General features: G+C 53.6%; 1 protein-coding gene across 4 annotated transcripts; it reads left to right on the top strand.

Moving 5' to 3' along the window:
- The first annotated feature begins 55 nt into the window (after positions 1-55).
- POMGNT1 (protein O-linked mannose N-acetylglucosaminyltransferase 1 (beta 1,2-)) lies at positions 56-16102 on the top strand. Of its 4 annotated transcripts, none has more exons than XM_071565134.1 (22): positions 56-251; positions 1057-1238; positions 4205-4313; positions 4687-4802; positions 5112-5177; positions 5587-5700; positions 6357-6474; positions 6770-6871; positions 7362-7489; positions 8068-8138; positions 8440-8515; positions 9984-10067; positions 10200-10241; positions 10412-10470; positions 11024-11096; positions 11387-11515; positions 11832-11957; positions 12111-12175; positions 12560-12604; positions 12773-12908; positions 13211-13320; positions 13941-16102. In XM_071565134.1, the coding sequence occupies exons 2-22, from the start codon at positions 1128-1130 to the stop codon at positions 14119-14121; spliced, it is 2061 nt and encodes a 686-aa protein (XP_071421235.1). In that variant the 5' UTR covers positions 56-251; positions 1057-1127; the 3' UTR covers positions 14122-16102. The 4 variants fall into 4 exon arrangements, with proteins under 4 accessions (XP_071421235.1, XP_071421237.1, XP_071421236.1 ...); XM_071565136.1 differs by having other exon boundaries at positions 58-251; positions 13598-14034; XM_071565135.1 differs by having other exon boundaries at positions 59-251; positions 6770-6868.
- Positions 16103-16763: the final 661 nt, after the last annotated feature.

The following is a 16763-nucleotide window of genomic DNA, read 5'->3' as shown; positions in this document are numbered from 1 at the left end:
GCCCGCGCACCAGCGAGGCGCCGCCGGGACGCGCAGAGCGCCGCGCGTGGGGCGGGGCCGGCGCGGGCCGCGCCCCCGCGGTGTCGCTGCGGCGCCGGAAGCGGCGCGGAGGTTGCGCGGGGCGGCGGCGGCACCGGCACCGGCACTGGCACTGCCGGGACCGGTCCTGCCCTGCACAACGAAGCCTGGCCCTGCCCTGCCCCGCTCGGCTTTGCCCAGTCCGGCCCTGCCTCAGCATCCCCTCGCGGACCGTGAGTAGCGCGGCCGGCACGCACCCTCCGCCCCCTCCCGGGCTCTTCGCCTGAGCGCCGCCGCTCTTTGCCGCCCTCGTCCTCCCGGCTCTCCCTCCCTGCCCAGAGCGCCTCAGTGCCCTTCGCTCTTCCCTCCCTGCCCCCGGGCGGCTGCGGTGCCTCCTGCCCGTCGCTGGCGCTCCCCGCCCGGCCCTGGTGGCGGACGCTGTGCGGCTGCTCCTGCCCTGGCTGTGCCGTGGCTCCGCATCCCGCCCGGGCCCAGCAGGCTCTCCCCGTTTGGAGCTTGGCCTGCCCTGGGCACAGCGACGCTGGGGCTCCAGCAGGGCCATGGTCCGGCGCTGCTGCCCGTGTCCGAGCTGGCTGCACCCCGCTGACAGGGATGGGGCTGTGCATGGGCAGGATGTCTCTCTCCACCAGGGACCCCCCAGGCAGATATGGCCAGTGACGGCCTCTCCATCACACCTGCTGGTCCGGGTCCTATCGCCAGCTCGTGGCTTTGGGCAGCTTTGCTTTCCCAGAGCGTGGAAGTGGGCCCACGGCACTGCAGCAGCCTCCAGGCTGGCCTGGAGGAGAGGCCATCACTGGCCCGTGGGTTTAGGGGCTTCCCATTGCCCTGCTCTCAGTCCTGCAGCAGGGCCTGGCCTTGTGCATTGCTCCCTGCGGAAGTGCTGGCAGACAGGGAGGCTCCCAGGGGATTTTCCTCTGTGTTGTTCATGACCTTTGCCTGTGCCCGGCTCTGTCATTGCCAAGGAAGGGGTTTGAAGGTGCTCGCCTCCCTCACCCCGTGCCTGTCCTTCCCTGGCAGGCAGCCCTAATGGACACAGGAGCGGAGCAGTGCACATCCTGACCCCTACCCCTGTGCCAGCCTCTGGGACTATGGACAAGTGGAAGCCCAACCCTGCTGTGAAGCCCCACAAGAAGCGGAGGTGGTACCTGGCCTGGAAGTACAAGCTGATGAACCAGCGTGCGCTGCGGAAGCTGTGCCAGGTGAGCCACCCGCAGCCCTGTGGGGGATTAAAAAGGATAATCTACAGGATTTACCAGTTTATGGAAAAGCTCTATGGGTAGAACTTGGTCTGCTGGTAGTCTGGATGACCTAACATGCTGGGGAGGCATAACTGCCGTTATGTGGAAGGGTCTGCCATGTCTGGCAGCTCCTTTCAGCTGCAAACAGACCTGTTGAATGGTTATGGAAGGAGATACAGTTATCCAGGTGGCCTTGGGAGTCTTTCAGCTAGAAACCTAACTGATTCCTCTCCTCCTGGCTCTGGACCCATGCCAAGTACTGCCGAGCTCAGCCTGTAGAGGGAAACCATTCTTGCCCTCTTTGGTTTGCAAACCAAGCTTGGTATAAGGCAGGACAGGTGGACAGAGAAAATAGGGTTTAGTAACAGGATCTCATGCCCCAGAGGCAGCTGGCGTCTAGAAAAGCTGCAGGCTTGGTTGTCTGTGCTAATCCTTGGCAGAGACAGTGTCCTGGGGGTTGTCTGGGGGTGTAAGGACTGGAAGGGTTTGGCCCCATGGCAGCAAACCAGAGAAAAGGGGCCTTTCCTGAGAGGAGATCATGAAATCCAGCAGTTGTTTTCTGTGGAGGGAGCAGGGAAGGGGTTTGTGTGTGCCTGGGAGGACAAAGGCTTGCAAGGACTCCCTGGGGAAGAGGACTGCTTGGTTTTGTGTCTGATGGGGTGTTTGAGGCTTGGGAATGGGTCTGGTCATTCAGGCAAATGTTGCTCACTGTGTAACGGGCTGGAGCCTGCGCATTGTCATCTCTCTCCTTTGTGGCACCACTGTTGCTTAAAACACAGATAAAAATTGGGCTTCAAATAGGTAAACCAGAGCTGCAGGTACAGTGTAGCCAGATCTATGACAGCTGAGTCTCTATCAGTATCTTTAACTGGGTCAGCCTTGCTAGACCTGGCTGCTGGTCTTGTTTAGTGCGGACTTATGCACTCTGGTCACTGGAGCTGCTCCCTCACATCCCCAGTACTGACCAGGGTGAAGGTCTGGGCAAGTTGGTAAGGTGTCCTTGCTGCTTCGCCATGAGCCCACAGCTCTGTTCTTGCCTAATTAAAAGCTTTCTGTGCACAGCTCCCAAAAGGGGCTCATACTCCTGAGTCAACAGCAAATTAACAAGCCAAAATGCCATAGTGACATTTATATCATCATGTTGTGTTATTGCTGGTTTTCCATTTTCCTCACATACTCCTTGAACCTGTTTGGCTGCTTGCAAAGATAGCAGCAACATGTCTTGAGGCAGCAGCTGGACAGACAAGACAGGAATCCTATTAGTGCCTCTTACCAAGTTCAGGCCTGTGTGATCCCAACCCCATACTAGACCACAGAGAATCAAGGGGTTTTGACCTGAAAAAGGCACAGACTTTTAGGAAGCAACCTGTTATGGGGCTGAGGGGCAAAGGAAGGATCTCAAAACTACCCAAAACCTGTCTCAACACCCTTTGCCAGGGGACCAGGCTATAAGCAGCCTTCAACAACTTCTCCCCTCCTCTCTCCCTTGGTTGCTGTGACATCTCCATGCTGAGTCTTGGGATGCTCCAGGAGGTTAGGAGGACCCTGAGCTTACATGGCTGAAACTGGAAAGCCCCTAGTACATCCAAACTAGAGCTGCACCAAGGGGCCCGAGCTTCTGGGCCATGAGATGAATCTGTCAGCAATACACATCTGGAGGCTCTATGGGGCTTCTGCTGTGAGCTGAACAGGCCCTCCTGGCATGGAGTCTGGTGGTGGAGCCCTGCAGTGATAGTAACTTTGGGGGTAAGGGCTGCTCAGGACTTTGTGTCCTGAATCCAATGGCAAAGCTGTCCCTTGCTGCTTGACTGCCCAGGACAGCTTTGGGCTCCCTGCTGGAGCTGTTCTCCAGCCCTTGGGCAGGGCTGTAGCTACTGGTGAAGGACTTTGTCTCCGTGCAAAGTCCTGTAGTCACTATGTGCTGCTGTCACCTGCCTACCACAAAGCACCACCTGGGCCCTGGGTTACAAAGGTCCCTGGGTCAAGTAAAGACAGGCTGTTTCAGCTGAGATGTGACTTTTCAATCCTGCATCCCAGGCCAGCATTGCAGCTGTAAGACCATCTTCTTGGCTGTGACCAGACCTGCTCTTGCAGAAGGTAATTTCCCAACACAAGATGTTTGTCATCCAGGTATTTCAGTGTGGCACCATCTCGGTAACAGCCCTGTTAGTATGGAGTAGTCTCTGCTTTATGCTGGGTCCAAATAGCAGGAAAAAGACTGAAATTGAGGAATAGAGGAGCAAGATGCATTTAAGTAAATACAGATACTTGTAGAAATGATGTAGTCTTTTGCCCCTCCTCTTGGTCTGGGAGCTGCAAGGCCATGGGTGATGGTGATGCACACAACAGGGCTTCTTATGAACTGTTCCTCAGCCCTCTGTGTCAGCATCCTTGTTGGTTACGTTGAAGTTTTCTTCAGACAGCAAAGCTGCTGTTCAGTGCTGTTTCCTAAAATCAGACCTCAGCTTCTTCCTTTTGTTTTAGCTGCACAGCATCTCCTCTCCTGTGAATACCCTGAGTGCATCTGTTTGCAGGGGGACAGATGAGAGTAGTGATGCAGCAGGAGAGACAGAAGTTCAGGTTCTCCTGGAAGCTGTATCTCTGAATTACCAAACTCTTTGCCTGCAGGGACCCTCAAACTTGATGCAATATTTTAGCAGGAATCTGCTCACAGATCTAGAAGCAGGGACGTGTTGGAAGTGGATTAATTCTCACATAAAAAGAAGGCAGTGCCCTCCAGCTGATGAATGCATTTCACTATAAAACTCGGTCACCTGTATTTCTTTCTCTCTGTTTTCCCCAGAAGAAAACAGGGGAAATGATAGATGCTTGTGATCCCTTTCAATGTCTACTTGGGGTGCCCTGAAGCTCCTGCCAAAGTGGGTTGTTACTTACAAATTGCTAACGTGAAGCATCCTGCATTGCAGACAGGTGCTGTCCTCTTCCTGCTTGTGACTGTAATTGTGAACATCAAGCTGATCTTGGACACCAGGAGAGCTGCTTATGAGGAGGAAGAGGAGTCTGCACAGGACTATGGTGAGGGGCAGCATCCTATTGTGCTTTGAAAGTAAGGAAACTGGAGGGAGGGAAGAAATTTCCTTAAGTTATGGCTAATTTGCGACCAGCTGCAACATGAAAGACTGATCCATGCATGTGAGTTTAACAAAAATTAATAGAAAATGCTGTCCTCGTTCCTGCTCTGTCTAGTGAAGGCTTCAGCACGTTTGGCTGCAGAGATCTGTGTGGAGATAGACCTGTTGCCATTCTGTATTTTCCCATACCTTTCATGACTCCCCTGGCTGGCATACCTGGTGGGCATGACCTTCTGAAGGCCTAGGTGGGCTAGCACTGAGCAGGGGCAAGCTAGAGGTACGTTGTCTGGTTGAAACTGGGCATTTCTCTGCTGTAGATGATGAGATACTGAATGTGGAGGTCCCTAGGCACCCTGTCAACAACAAGAAGGTCCTGGATGTCGAGGTGTACTCCAGCCGGTCCAAGGTCTATGTGGCCGTGGATGGGACAACGGTGAGTGCTGGGAGCTGCTGTTCCTGTGAGCAGGAGGGATAGAGCTGAATGGGTGAAGCTGCCAACAGCTGTGGTGAGGGCACTTCAGTGGTTGGCAAGGAGGTTAGGAGTGCATCCCCCTCCTGCCTCCAAGACTCTGGAATTATTCTCCTGTGTTGTCTTCTACTCTAGCACCTATCACTATCATTGGCAAAGCCAAAGTGTACAGGAGAGAGACTTGCCTCTTGTTTGGGGGCTCTGCTGTGCTGAATGGGCAGGGAATAAGAGGAGGTCTTAGCATATGACTCTCATCACTTAATCCACTTGCAGGTCCTGGAAGATGAGGCTCGGGAACAGGGAAGAGGGATCCATGTCATCGTCTTAAATCAGGCCACGGTAAAGCATCCCCACGTGTCTGCATTTATCTTTCTGACTGGGCAGTTTGTCTTTGCTCTTGAACTGTCGGGTGCTTGAGGCTGGGGGCAGTCAGGAGGGAAGTCTCCAAATGTTTTTTGTCTGTAGTTTTCAGAGCATGACATGGTCACCCAGACTGTCCCTGCATGGTTTTCCTTGTGCTGCCTGCTGTCCATGCAGGGAAGGAGTTGTGAAGTTGGATGATGCTGTCCCATGGGCCTCAGTGCTTGAAGGCCTGAAGGTTGAGCTTGACTGGGGATTACTTCCCTGGCATACCAGAAAAGCCACTCCCTGTGTTGCTCAAGGAATGTGGCTTCCAGGGCAGGTTTCCATAATTGTGTGTCAGTACCATGTAGTATTTAAGATGCATCTGATGTTTGAATACCAACAGGGTCATGTGATGGCCAAGAGGGTCTTTGACACCTATTCTCCTCATGAAGATGAAGCCATGGTACTTTTCCTCAACATGGTTGCCCGGGGCCGAATCCTGATCTTCACCATTAAGGTATGTGACGCTCATATCAAAAGAAAAAGTCATCTTGAGTCAGGATGCCCTGAAGCTCATCTGGGCAGTAGCCTTCTGAATGTCACTAGGCATTCCAGTGCTAAATGTCATATCCCCGTGGGGCTATGACTCCTTGGCTGGATCACCTCCCTTGTCCTCTTGCCCTCCCTTGTTGCTGCAGGTACTGCTGTGTGTCCAGCAGAGCAAGGGAACAAAAAGCAGATGTGTCAGAGCCCGCAGCAATAAACAAGGGGTTAGGTGGAGAATGGACATGAGGAAATACAAGTATGTGGTGGGATCCTTCTGTCTCCCAGTCCCAGACTTTACAGGGGTCCTGTGGACTGTGCTGGCTCCAGGCCGCTGTGTCTCCAGCACTCTGCTGCTTCTAGGTTTCAGGTTTATCTGTGTGAAGTGTTGCTTAACACATGGCCCTGCTTGAGAACATTTTGGTCATAAGGAAAACGGAGTCCATGACTCCTGTGACCTCCCTGTGGGTCATTATGAAGACACCAACAGCTTTAGTGGCACAGAAACCTTGAAGGTTTCTGGCTAAAGTGGTTCAAGGTTAGGAGTAGGCCCTGTGCCTCTTTATTATTGATGGGAGACTTTCCTTGTCAGGAGCCAGATCTCAGCTGCAGGGCTGTTTGCTGTTGCAGGATGAAGGCTCCTTTCACCTCAAGGACACAGCCAAGAATGTCCTGAAGAGCTTGGGGAGCCAAGTCGCACCATTTTTGAGCTGGAGAGACATGTGGACATTTGTGGGGAAGAAGGGAGGTGAGTCTTGCATAGGCTGGGAGAGGGTTTATGGCTCCTTTTTTGGGGGAGAAGCCAGGAGAAGGCAAACCCAGCCTGTCCCCAGCATGCTGTAATGAGCAGGGAACAAGTCACAGAGAGTGGCAGCTCCATTCCTGGGGGGGATGGAGAGAGAGTATGGAGGCAGAGTGTGTTCCTTCAGCAGTTTGCCAGAGAGCAATGGGAAAAGGTGCCAAGGTGCCATCCAGGCTGACCACCTCTGGCTGTGCCTTGATGAGCCCTTCCAGACAGTCCTGACCCTGTGTCCCTGCTCCAGGGGAAGTGTATGGGGAGAAGCATGCCAAGTCACCTGCCCTCTCGACATGGGGTGACCCTGTACTGCTGAAGACAGAAGTTCACCTGACATCTGTGGAAGGTAGGAAGTACCTTGTGGTATCTCTGGGAGATGTCTGCCTGCTGCCTGGTTTTAAGTCAAAGCTGTTAGTAAAATCCCAGGATGTATTTAAGGCTACTTGAGATAGTGATGGTAACTTTTTAAATGGGCCCAGCTTCCCTTCTCCCTGCCTTCCTGGCAATTCCAGGCATGATTGTTAAGAAGGATGAGGATGGAGAAGTGGGAACATAGTCTGGCTATTTGTCACCTCTCCAAACCAGACCTGGTCTGGTCTTTTCTGGCAGTTGGCCTTGAACAACCCATTGCTGCTCAGTGAGGCCATAGGTGGGGCTGGGCTCTGAATCGCTCCTGTGCTTAAATCTGTCATCCATAAGTGTTGCTTATTCATGGTACCAAGGACTGGCTTGGTGGTGTCTGAGTCCAAGGAGAGCCATGTGTGTTGTAGCACAGCCTGGAGCACACAAGGTGAGGTCCTGGGGATGACAGAGCTGTTTCTGCTTCTTGGTGCCTCCAGATGCTGAGTGCCATTGGCCTGACACAGAGCTGAACCGGCGCCGGAAGAGGTTCTGCAGCAAAGTAGAAGGTTATGGCAGTGTCTGCAGTTGCAAGGACCCCACACCCATTGAGTTCAACCCTGATCCTGTGAGTGCAGAGGCAGTGTTTCCAGAGAAAACTCTGGGAGGGAGGGCTGGGTTGGACCAGATATGTTTTGCAGCTCAGATGCAGAGCCCTGCTCTTAAGTACCAACATAGTAGTGCAAACTGCCCCTGGGCAAGCCTGCAGCCTTAGCAAAGGTAAGGTGAATACATGGGGGCAAGTGATACTGGGTAAGGGGAATTCCCTTGCCCTGAGCTCCCAGGTTACCCTGGCTCTAGGGGCATAAGTGTAAGTAATTTTGGAGATGAAGCAGCTATTGTGACCTTTGGACTGTTCTTGGCACAGTGCTGAAGGGTTAAGATACAGGTCTCTGAGTGGATGCAAACTGGGATCTGGGAGCTGGGTCAGAGGTGCGGTGAAGGAGAGAAGCTGGCAGTATCTCCAGCAGGGATGACCTGGTTGGTTGGTGTGGTCCTGAGCCAAGGGTTAGGACTATGCATGTTCTGCTGTTTTAGCAGTGGGTCCCTACCCCTTGGATCCTGCTCTCAGTGCCATAGAATCATAGCATCATTTTGGTTGGCATAGCCTCTCCCACACCACTCACACACATTGTTCTCTTACAGCTCAAAGACAATAAAATCTTTGACGTGCCTGTAGCTGTTATTGCAGGGAACCGCCCCAACTACCTGTACAGGTAAGCACTTCCAGGGAGCTCCTCTGCTCTATGCCACAAGACCAGGCATGGCCTAGGCCCTTCCCTTTCTCCTGCTGGCAGGATCCAACCTCCTCCTAGGATTGCATGAGTAGTATGACCAGACCGGCTTGGGCAGCTCCCTGGGTCCTTAGCCATGGGAAAGCGAGGAGTCCAAGCCTAATAGGTCCTGTTCCCTAATCATGCTCACTTTCCCCCATCCCAAGGGATCCATACCCCTCTGCAGAAGGGCCTGTGCCCCCTGGGGCTATGCTATGCTCAAGCCCCTCCATCTCTTCCCCAGGATGCTGCGTTCCTTGCTGTCAGCTCAGGGGGTCAATCCACAGATGATCACGGTCTTCATTGATGGGTACTATGAGGTAAGAGCATTCCCAGAGATCTTGGTAGCCAGCTCCATGGTCCCCCAGCTTAGAGTATGTGGTGCTGGCCCAGTCCTTGGTGGGCAGCAGGTTATGAGCCCTTTCACCCTTCCTCCCACTGTGTGTCATACTGCTCCTCACCCACTGCTACACAGTCAGTCAGCTTAGCCAAGCCATAGGTGTGGATAAAGCTGCCCTGGCCTTTTCCAGAGCCCAGAGTTGGCATCCCTGTGTCAGAAAGGGGCTGGTGTGCCCAAATGAGGTGAGATGGTCATGCTGGGCTCTCCATGTCTCTTTCTCACTTGATCAGCATTTTTAGCCCCTTGAGCAGGGTCTGGGTGTAACACAACCTGTCCAGTTCCCTCACATGGCGAGTAACAAACCAGTCCAGCCATGCCTGTCCAGCTCCACTCCCAGCAGGAGGTGAAGAGACCCAAAACAATGTGTTTTCAGAAGGCTCAAAACTTGGAGCTCATGAAAGCTGGGGTCAGGTGGAGGAGAACTGGTCCTTTAGAGGAATACACCTTCCTCTCAGCTCAACCTGATAAAGCCTTGGAGAATCCCACTGCAAGCCCTGACTCTCTGGCAGTTGAATGTGCTCTAGGACAGGCATGTGGGATCTTAGTACGTCTCAGGAGCTTGCTAGGTCTCTCATCTCTGCAGCATCTGGTGAGTTACTGCCAGGTTACCCTGGGATGGAGACAGGAAAGGGAATAGGCTTGTTCCCTTGCAGGCCTCTCCCACCACTGCCATGTTGTGGGGCTGAGGGAGCTGGTTTGTTTATGCATTCTCTTGCTGTACCACATCAGAGTGGTTAAAGATAGCAGCATCCATTGCTATGGCAACTGGAGCAGCATCCCTCAGCTACGAGGGGGCAGCCTGGATGCTCTTGCTGCCATGGTGGATACCAGGGAAAGGGAGAAGAGTTGATACAGTGGGAGCTCCTTCTCTCTTGTGGCTAGAAGGTGGGATGCACAGTAAGGGGTTGGAGAAGGCCTTGGTGGGTCCTTCTTGTGGCAGAGATGTATCAGCCCAGGTATGAATTACTTCTGACCTCAGTGCAGATGTACTTGGTCAGAAAGGTCCTTTTCTTCACAACTGTAAGAGAAAATGGAGTTGTAGCTACATAACGCCAAGACCACAAACTAGGTGTTTCTGGCTATAGCTCTTTTCTTTCTGCACTCTCCATGGGGGACTGGGAATTTGGGACCTCTCAGATATTCCTGGATACAACCTTGGATCTGCAAACTAGCAGGGCTAACAGAAACTCATGATAGTAAAAGTTGAAGGGTCAAGAGGGTTTGGTGAGTTCTGTATGGCAGGATCTACAGCACAGCATAATTTTGAGCCTCACTTGCCCCCAAGAAAACAGCCACATGCAGGGGATGTTCTTGTCCTGGAGACATGGCACTGACAGAGGGTGGGGAGGATGACCCACACATTTGAGCTTTGTATTTTTCCATTGCAGGAGCCAATGGATGTTGTGGAGCTGTTTGGCCTCTCAGGAATACAACACACTCCCATCAGCATTAAAAATGCCAGAGTTTCTCAGGTGAGAGAGCTTTCCCCAGGCCTGCGACAGTTAATTTCCAGGGATCTGGGATGGCATTTGAGGGAGACAAGCCCAGCCCCAGATCTGTGCCAGGCTGATGCTAACACAGGCAATGGATGTCTTTTCTTCTAGCACTACAAAGCCAGTCTGACTGCAACCTTCAACCTGTTCCCGGTGAGTTGAGACCACTACAATACAGGGTTTCCCTGGTATCTGTGATCCCCATCTCCCAGGAGCTGGAATCAGTCCTCTGGGGCAGGGAACAACACAGGCAGGGGACACTGCCTGTATCTCTGCTCTGTTTTCTTCATCTCCATCCTTCTGACATTCTCCTTGCTCTACAGGATGCTAAATTTGCTGTGGTTCTGGAGGAAGATCTTGACATTTCTGTTGACTTCTTCAGGTGAAGTCATGGGTTCCTGTGTGGGTAGACTATTTCTTGGAAGCTCTCTGGCTTCTCAGGAGAGGCCAGATCCCTGACATGCTGTAGCTCACTTATCTGAGGCTGAGCAGTCCCCAGGCAACAGCCATAACTGAGCTCTGCCCATAAAATCTTGAGTTTGCTGTCCTGGCACTCCATACAGGGTGACATCAGGGTTGGAGAACTCCTCCAGGTTTTCTTTTTGGAGACACTAATCCATTTGGCACACACATTGTTGGGGCTGCCTCATAGCAAGATGATAGGAGTAGTGTATAGTATAATATGGCTCCTGTTTCTCCTTAAGAAGGAGAGACTGATGAGCAGGAGACAATGTTGTCCCCTCCCCATGGTGAGATGCAGCCTAACATGTTTGGTTGCTCCCACCTTGTTCTTACACCAGCATCAGGTACCTCAGCCCAAGAGCTGGGATAAACAGTCCCAGGAGTTGGGGGTGGCTCATCCTTTGGTGGAGAGTTTGCCTTGGTTTGCATGGTAGAAGGGTTTTTGACTAGGGACTGGTCAACTCTTTCCTCAGCTTTCTGAGCCAGTCAATACACCTTCTGGAGGAAGACGAGAGCCTGTACTGCATTTCAGCTTGGAACGACCAGGTGGGTCAGGGAAGGATGGTGGAACAGGGCCACATCTGCCTTCTGTTGTTCACATGTCAGACTGGGGTCCAGGTTCCATCTTTAAAGCAGGGCATCCTAAATGGGTCTGTCTCCCCAACACTGGACTCTTCAGAATTACCCCTGCAAATCACCATCCTGTCTGTACCATGTGTTTCCCACTTGCTGTTCCCTTCTTCCCATGCCAACCACCTCAGTGGAGCACGATGTCTTCCTTTTTGGTGGAGTAGGTGGTGCATTCAGGGAGCTGAACACTCGTCATAACATTGCAGGGCTATGAACACACGGCTGAGGACCCCTCGCTCCTGTATCGTGTGGAGACCATGCCAGGCCTGGGATGGGTGCTCCGAAAGAGCCTGTACAAGGATGAGCTGGAGCCAAAGTGGCCAACCCCTGAGAAGGCCAGTACCCTAGCAGGATCCTGTCCTCTGCATCCCCATCTCTGCCCATCAGCAGTCCCTGATATTCCCCTAGTCCCTGTGTGTACAGCTCTTGCAGGGGCTATCCCTGGGTTTGTACTGGGAAGGATGCCCAAGCAGAATGGATTTGGGACATTCCAGATGCACGCAACCAGCCACAGAGCTGGCAGAAACAGCCCAGGGAGGCTGGGGCCAAAGGGCCTAGACCTGGTGTGGGCACCCAGAAGGGTCCCTGGATGGCCACACTACCAAATCATGTCCCCAGACTTGAGTGTGAGTGGCAATTTCCCCTCTCCAGCTCTGGGACTGGGACATGTGGATGCGGATGCCTGAGCAGCGGAAGGGCCGGGAGTGCATCATCCCTGACATCTCACGCTCCTACCACTTTGGCATCGTGGGGCTCAACATGAATGGCTACTTCCATGTGAGTGACCTCCCTGAGTCCCAAGTCCCGTCCTGGTGCTGAGCTGTGACTTGGGCACCTTCCCAGGTGGTGGAACGCTTGAGGTCATCTCAGAGTACTGCTGATGCATGATTAAACCCAGTTTTCCTTCCCTCCCTTCTTTCTTCCTTCCAGGAAGCCTATTTCAAGAAGCACAAGTTCAACACAGTTCCAAATGTCCAACTTAAAAACGTGGAGAGGTGAGTGCTGGTCAGAATGAGATCTTTGTGAAACAGTTGCTTGACCTGACCCTTGTCTCCTTGTGCTGGACTCATCTCCCTTTCCTCTGGAACAGTCGTAACCTCCTGCATCAGCACACTGGCCTCTGCTGGGGAGTCCTGGCAGTGGTTTTTTGTGAGGTTTGGTTCAGCTACCTTGTGTGCTCCAGGTGGACATGTTGAAGGGTCATGTTTTTCCTGCCACATCTCCAGGATGTGTGGCAGTCCTTGCTCTCAATTTGTTGGTTCCAACCTGTCTTTAGTGTTACACTGGGGCAGTCTTACATTTGGATCATTTTGTATGTTCCTTGCTTATCAGACTATCTGACTCTGCCCTGGTCTCTGTGTTCTCTCCTCCTCCAACAGCTTAAGGAAGGATGCCTATGAGACTGAAATTCATCGGCTCCTGGGGTAAGTATCTACCAGAAGGCTGGGAGACCACAGGGCACTGGATGAACCAACTAGGACAGAAGGAAGGGTGGAGGTGGCCCTGGTAGCCTTGGTGCCTGTCTGAAGTACTCTGCAGTGGGAATAAGGAGGAGGTGGGGTCCCCTCTCACTCCCTGTTCTGTTTCCACAGTGAAGCTGACGTCTTGGACCACAGCAAGAACCCCTGCGAGGACTCCTTTGTGCCTGACACTGAAGGCAAGGTCTATGTCATGTTCATCAGGATGGATCAGGAAGCAGATTTCACCACTTGGACTCAGCTTGCCAAGGTGAGGTCCCTGACATGGCCTGTCCTCAACCCTGCACTGATCTCTGCATCACCAGGAAACACCTGGTTGTCATTCTTGGCTTTGCTTATTAAATCGACACAGCTCAGCAAATGGGTGATGTTAAAGCTGTCAGTGTGGCTGGAGGGGGATGCTGCCCTACATCACCCCAGTCTTGGTGTGCAGCCCTCTCTGCCATGTTTTGGTGAGGGCAGGGGTGGTGGCTCTTCCCATGCCAGGGGGCACCTGGCCCTGGTGTCTGTCCCTAGGCTCTGATGCCTCTTCTTCCCACCCAACCATCTTAGTGCCTCCACATATGGGACCTGGACGTCCGTGGGAACCACAAGGGGCTATGGCGTCTCTTCCGCAAGAGGAACCACTTCCTTGTGGTGGGGGTCCCTGCCTCCCCCTACTCGTGAGTATCAGGGACATGACAATCTCAGTAATCCCCCATCTTCGTGGCACTGTCCCCTGCCTGGCATACTGAATCATCCACTTCTATCCCAGCCCAATCCTGAGGGGACATCACCCCTGCTTCTTAATCAGTGTGGTGGGAGCGGGGACAGGATACATTCCCAGGGCTGGAGGATGCTCCCATGGGAAGGAAATCATGCCAGGCAGTGCTTTGGGAATTGGGGTCCTGAGGGGGTCCATCACTCCTGCCTGCTCCCATCCAGACCCCTCACCTGCAGGTCCAAGAAGCCCTCATCGGTGACACCAATCTACATGGAGCCCCCCGCCAAAGAGGAGGGGGCAGTGGCAGTGCCAGCAGTTGCGGCAGCAGAGCAGACGTGAGACTGGCAGCTGGAAGCGAAGGGGACTGGGGGAAGACAGAGACCCCCCCACAGTGCAGAGACGGAGTTGGTAGCAACTCTTGGAGGCTGATGACTAGATACAGACTCCTATTTTGCACTGCAAAATGAGATCTTGGGCTCCCTCCAGCCCCCTGTTGTGGTCTCCCTCTCCCTCACACAGGACAGGGTCATTCCCTATAGGTATGTCACCCCCATCCCAGGAACTTTCATTTTTTAACAGACACTTTACTAACGCTGCTCCATTTGCTCCGTGGCTGGGCAAGGCTTGGAAGAAGAAGGTGCTCAGCTGGAGCCTAGAGGGGGCCTCGAGAAACTCCTCTGCTCCCCTTTTTGGCCCCGAAGTCCTGAGAAGACAGCATGGTGCAATTGCTGCAGCCTGCCAGCTGGGTGATATTTATTAACTCTTGCCTGGCTGGCTCTGTCCCCCATGGTGATCACAGTGGTGAAGAGGGGATATGCCAGCATCTCTTTTGTTTCCTGCACGATGGATGCACCTTCAAGACTGTACACAGGGTTGGACATCTTCCTGCACAGTGGCTTTGCTTCATGGGCTGCACATACTGGCGCAAACCAGCTCACAGGCAAAAGGGAATTCTGAAGAGGAGCTGGACTTGCTGTAGACACGTAGGGAACACCCCATACCCAGCGTGAGGGCAGCCAGTTCTGGAACTGGAGATGACTGTAGATGGAAGTAGATCAGGCTGTGCTGCAGCCCAGACCATCCTCAACCACCTTGTCTGTGGGGAGCAGCTCTGCCCCTCAAGTCGTGGGAGAGGGGGTGAAAGTGCCTTGCAGAGCAAGATGGGAGCAGCCACTGACCATCCCCCTGGCTGCAAGGGCAGGATGGGCCAGGGTCCTCTGGAGCAAGAGATGCTGCACTATGACATGGACCTTGCTTGTGGTACTGTACCCTGTCTCTCCTTCCCTGCCCAGGTATCTCCTGCCTCTTCTGAAGGCAGAGGAGGGAGTTCCTTCTCCTGAATCCCCATCCTTACTGTGGTTCGTTGCTAGCAGGGAAGTTGTGAGCTGATCTAGGATGGGCAGCCTGGCTCTCCCACTGTGGTACAACCCTCATGCAGAGGGAAACGGAGGGGGTTCCTGTTTCCCCTTCCGTGCCTTAGGAGGAACCCCAGGGCCCCCTCTTATTCCCAGCCAGTTGGTACTAATGTCCCCCCTGTGCCTGGGGGGGCAGTCCTGGTCCCCTTGCTTAGTACACCTCACTGTCTCACCCACGCAGCAAGAAATCTGTTCTTTGCCCATGACCCCCAGCCTTGGGCAGGGATGCAATGCTCTGGCTTGCCCTCAGGAGAAGGACTTGCTGCTCAGCCCTTTCCCTGAGGTGGCAGGGCTTTTCCCCTTCATTTTCTCACTGTGAACTGAGCGTTGGGGTCTACACTACACTAACTTATTTATTTATTGCTTCTGGGAAGGAGCAGATAACAGGAAAGCAGCATGGAGAGCTGACAGCCTCCAGCCTGTGCAGAGGCAGTCATTGGAGGTTTGTCTCTTGTCCACCTGGCTCCATCCTCTGTTCCCTGCCTTCATCCCTTGTCCACAATAGGAATGAAAAGTTGCAAACCAGGGAAATGTCTTTGGCCAAGAGAATCCCAGTGTGGACACAGTGCAGCTCTAGTGTGACTGCAGAGACTCTGACCCGTGTAGTCCCTTGCATGTCTGCCCCGGCAGCAGGAATAGGATGTATGGAGGAGGGGAACAGGAGAGTGCAGGATTGCATCCCTAAGGCTGCAGTACCAGTCTGGAGTTCAACCCTGCCCTCCATCCCACCCCCAGCACTGCTCTTCAGTGGGACTCCCCACTGGCAGTCAGTGGGCAGGTGGCCCCTGTGCTGGCCCTCAGGGTAAAGCAGGTCTTTTCAGAGTGATGGAAAAGGGACTTGTCTTCTTTCTGGGAAAAGTAACTTGCTCCCCATGCCCTGCTTTGGAAAAACTTCCATGATTCTCTATTGCCCTCAGCATCCCAAGGCCCAGTTTCTCTTTCCCCTCAAAACAAATGAACCCCCTTTCCCTTTTCTGGCAGGGCTCAGGCTTGGCTTCCATCCCAGCTCTCCTTTGGGCTGGGGAAGGTGGTCCTAGGGATAGGGAATAGCTAAACACAAGTTCCCTTCTGCTCTGGTGCCAGCCCTACAGTATCTAGGCGGCTGTGACTCCCTGCACTTAGCAAGAGCAGAACTTGATGTGTGGTTGTCAGGCCCCCCCTCCTCTGAACACCACGATGGGCCCACTTGCGTGTTGTTCTCTGTCCCTCCCCATTCCCCCAGCAAGTCTCTGGTGGCAGCCATGGCAGGGCTGGGTGTGTGGGCATCATCGGGGTTTGCTTTCTGAATCAAATTATTTTTTCAAGAGTAAACATTGCAAAGCTGTTGAGCCTCGTGTGTTTCATAGCCAGCCTCCTGTGTGGTCAAGGGCCAGGTTCCCTGGCTCTGGGCTCCTGCCTGGAAGGGACAGAGCTCTGTCCCATCTGGTGTCTCACTCTGCCCTGCGCAGCACAGGCCTGGCCCTGGGCTAACAGTGGCCCTGGGCCTGTGCCAGCAGAGGTCCTCTGTGCAGTGCCACGCAGTGCCAGTGTGGCTAACACAGGTTTGTGAGCTGCTTTTCTCCTTAATCTTCAGCAAGTGATGGAAACTCTGACGAGCTGCCTGGGGACTTGCTTGGTGTAACCAGCCCCTGTATCCCTCCTGACTCCTCCAGCTGCTCTCCTCTGAGAACTACAGAATCATCACCCTTGTGACCATTCCAAATCTCTGCTCCCAAGGGGCAGGTAGCCTTGGGAGGACTAGGGATGTACCCATTTTGGGGACAGAGAATACAGGACCCAAATGAAATGGCATGGACCGGCTGCAACCAGCATCCCAGACTAGTTGCTTCCTGCTCTCGTGTCTGATCCCTGCAGCCAGGCTGAGCTGCCACCCCCTCCCCAGGACCAGGCACAGTGTTCTGAGGGAGCACCACTTTGCCAGAAGCTTTATGCCTGACCTCAGGGGTGTGGCTTGGCAATGCTGGAGGGGCTCTCAACTCCTGGCAGC

This window comes from Pithys albifrons, chromosome 10 (genome assembly GCF_047495875.1).
Source record: "Pithys albifrons albifrons isolate INPA30051 chromosome 10, PitAlb_v1, whole genome shotgun sequence".
Lineage (NCBI taxonomy): Eukaryota > Metazoa > Chordata > Aves > Passeriformes > Thamnophilidae > Pithys > Pithys albifrons.
This window is presented reverse-complemented; position numbering and strand designations above follow the sequence as displayed.

Excerpts from the sequence above, each read along its gene's own strand:
- POMGNT1 (XM_071565134.1), top strand. The coding sequence starts at position 1,128 with ATGGACAAGTGGAAGCCCAACCCTGCTGTGAAGCCCCACAAGAAGCGG. Across the intron at positions 4,314-4,686 it reads GGAGTCTGCACAGGACTATG|ATGATGAGATACTGAATGTG; the intron begins GTGAGGGGCAGC and ends TCTCTGCTGTAG. Across the intron at positions 13,321-13,940 it reads GTCCCTGCCTCCCCCTACTC|ACACTTTACTAACGCTGCTC; the intron begins GTGAGTATCAGG and ends ATTTTTTAACAG.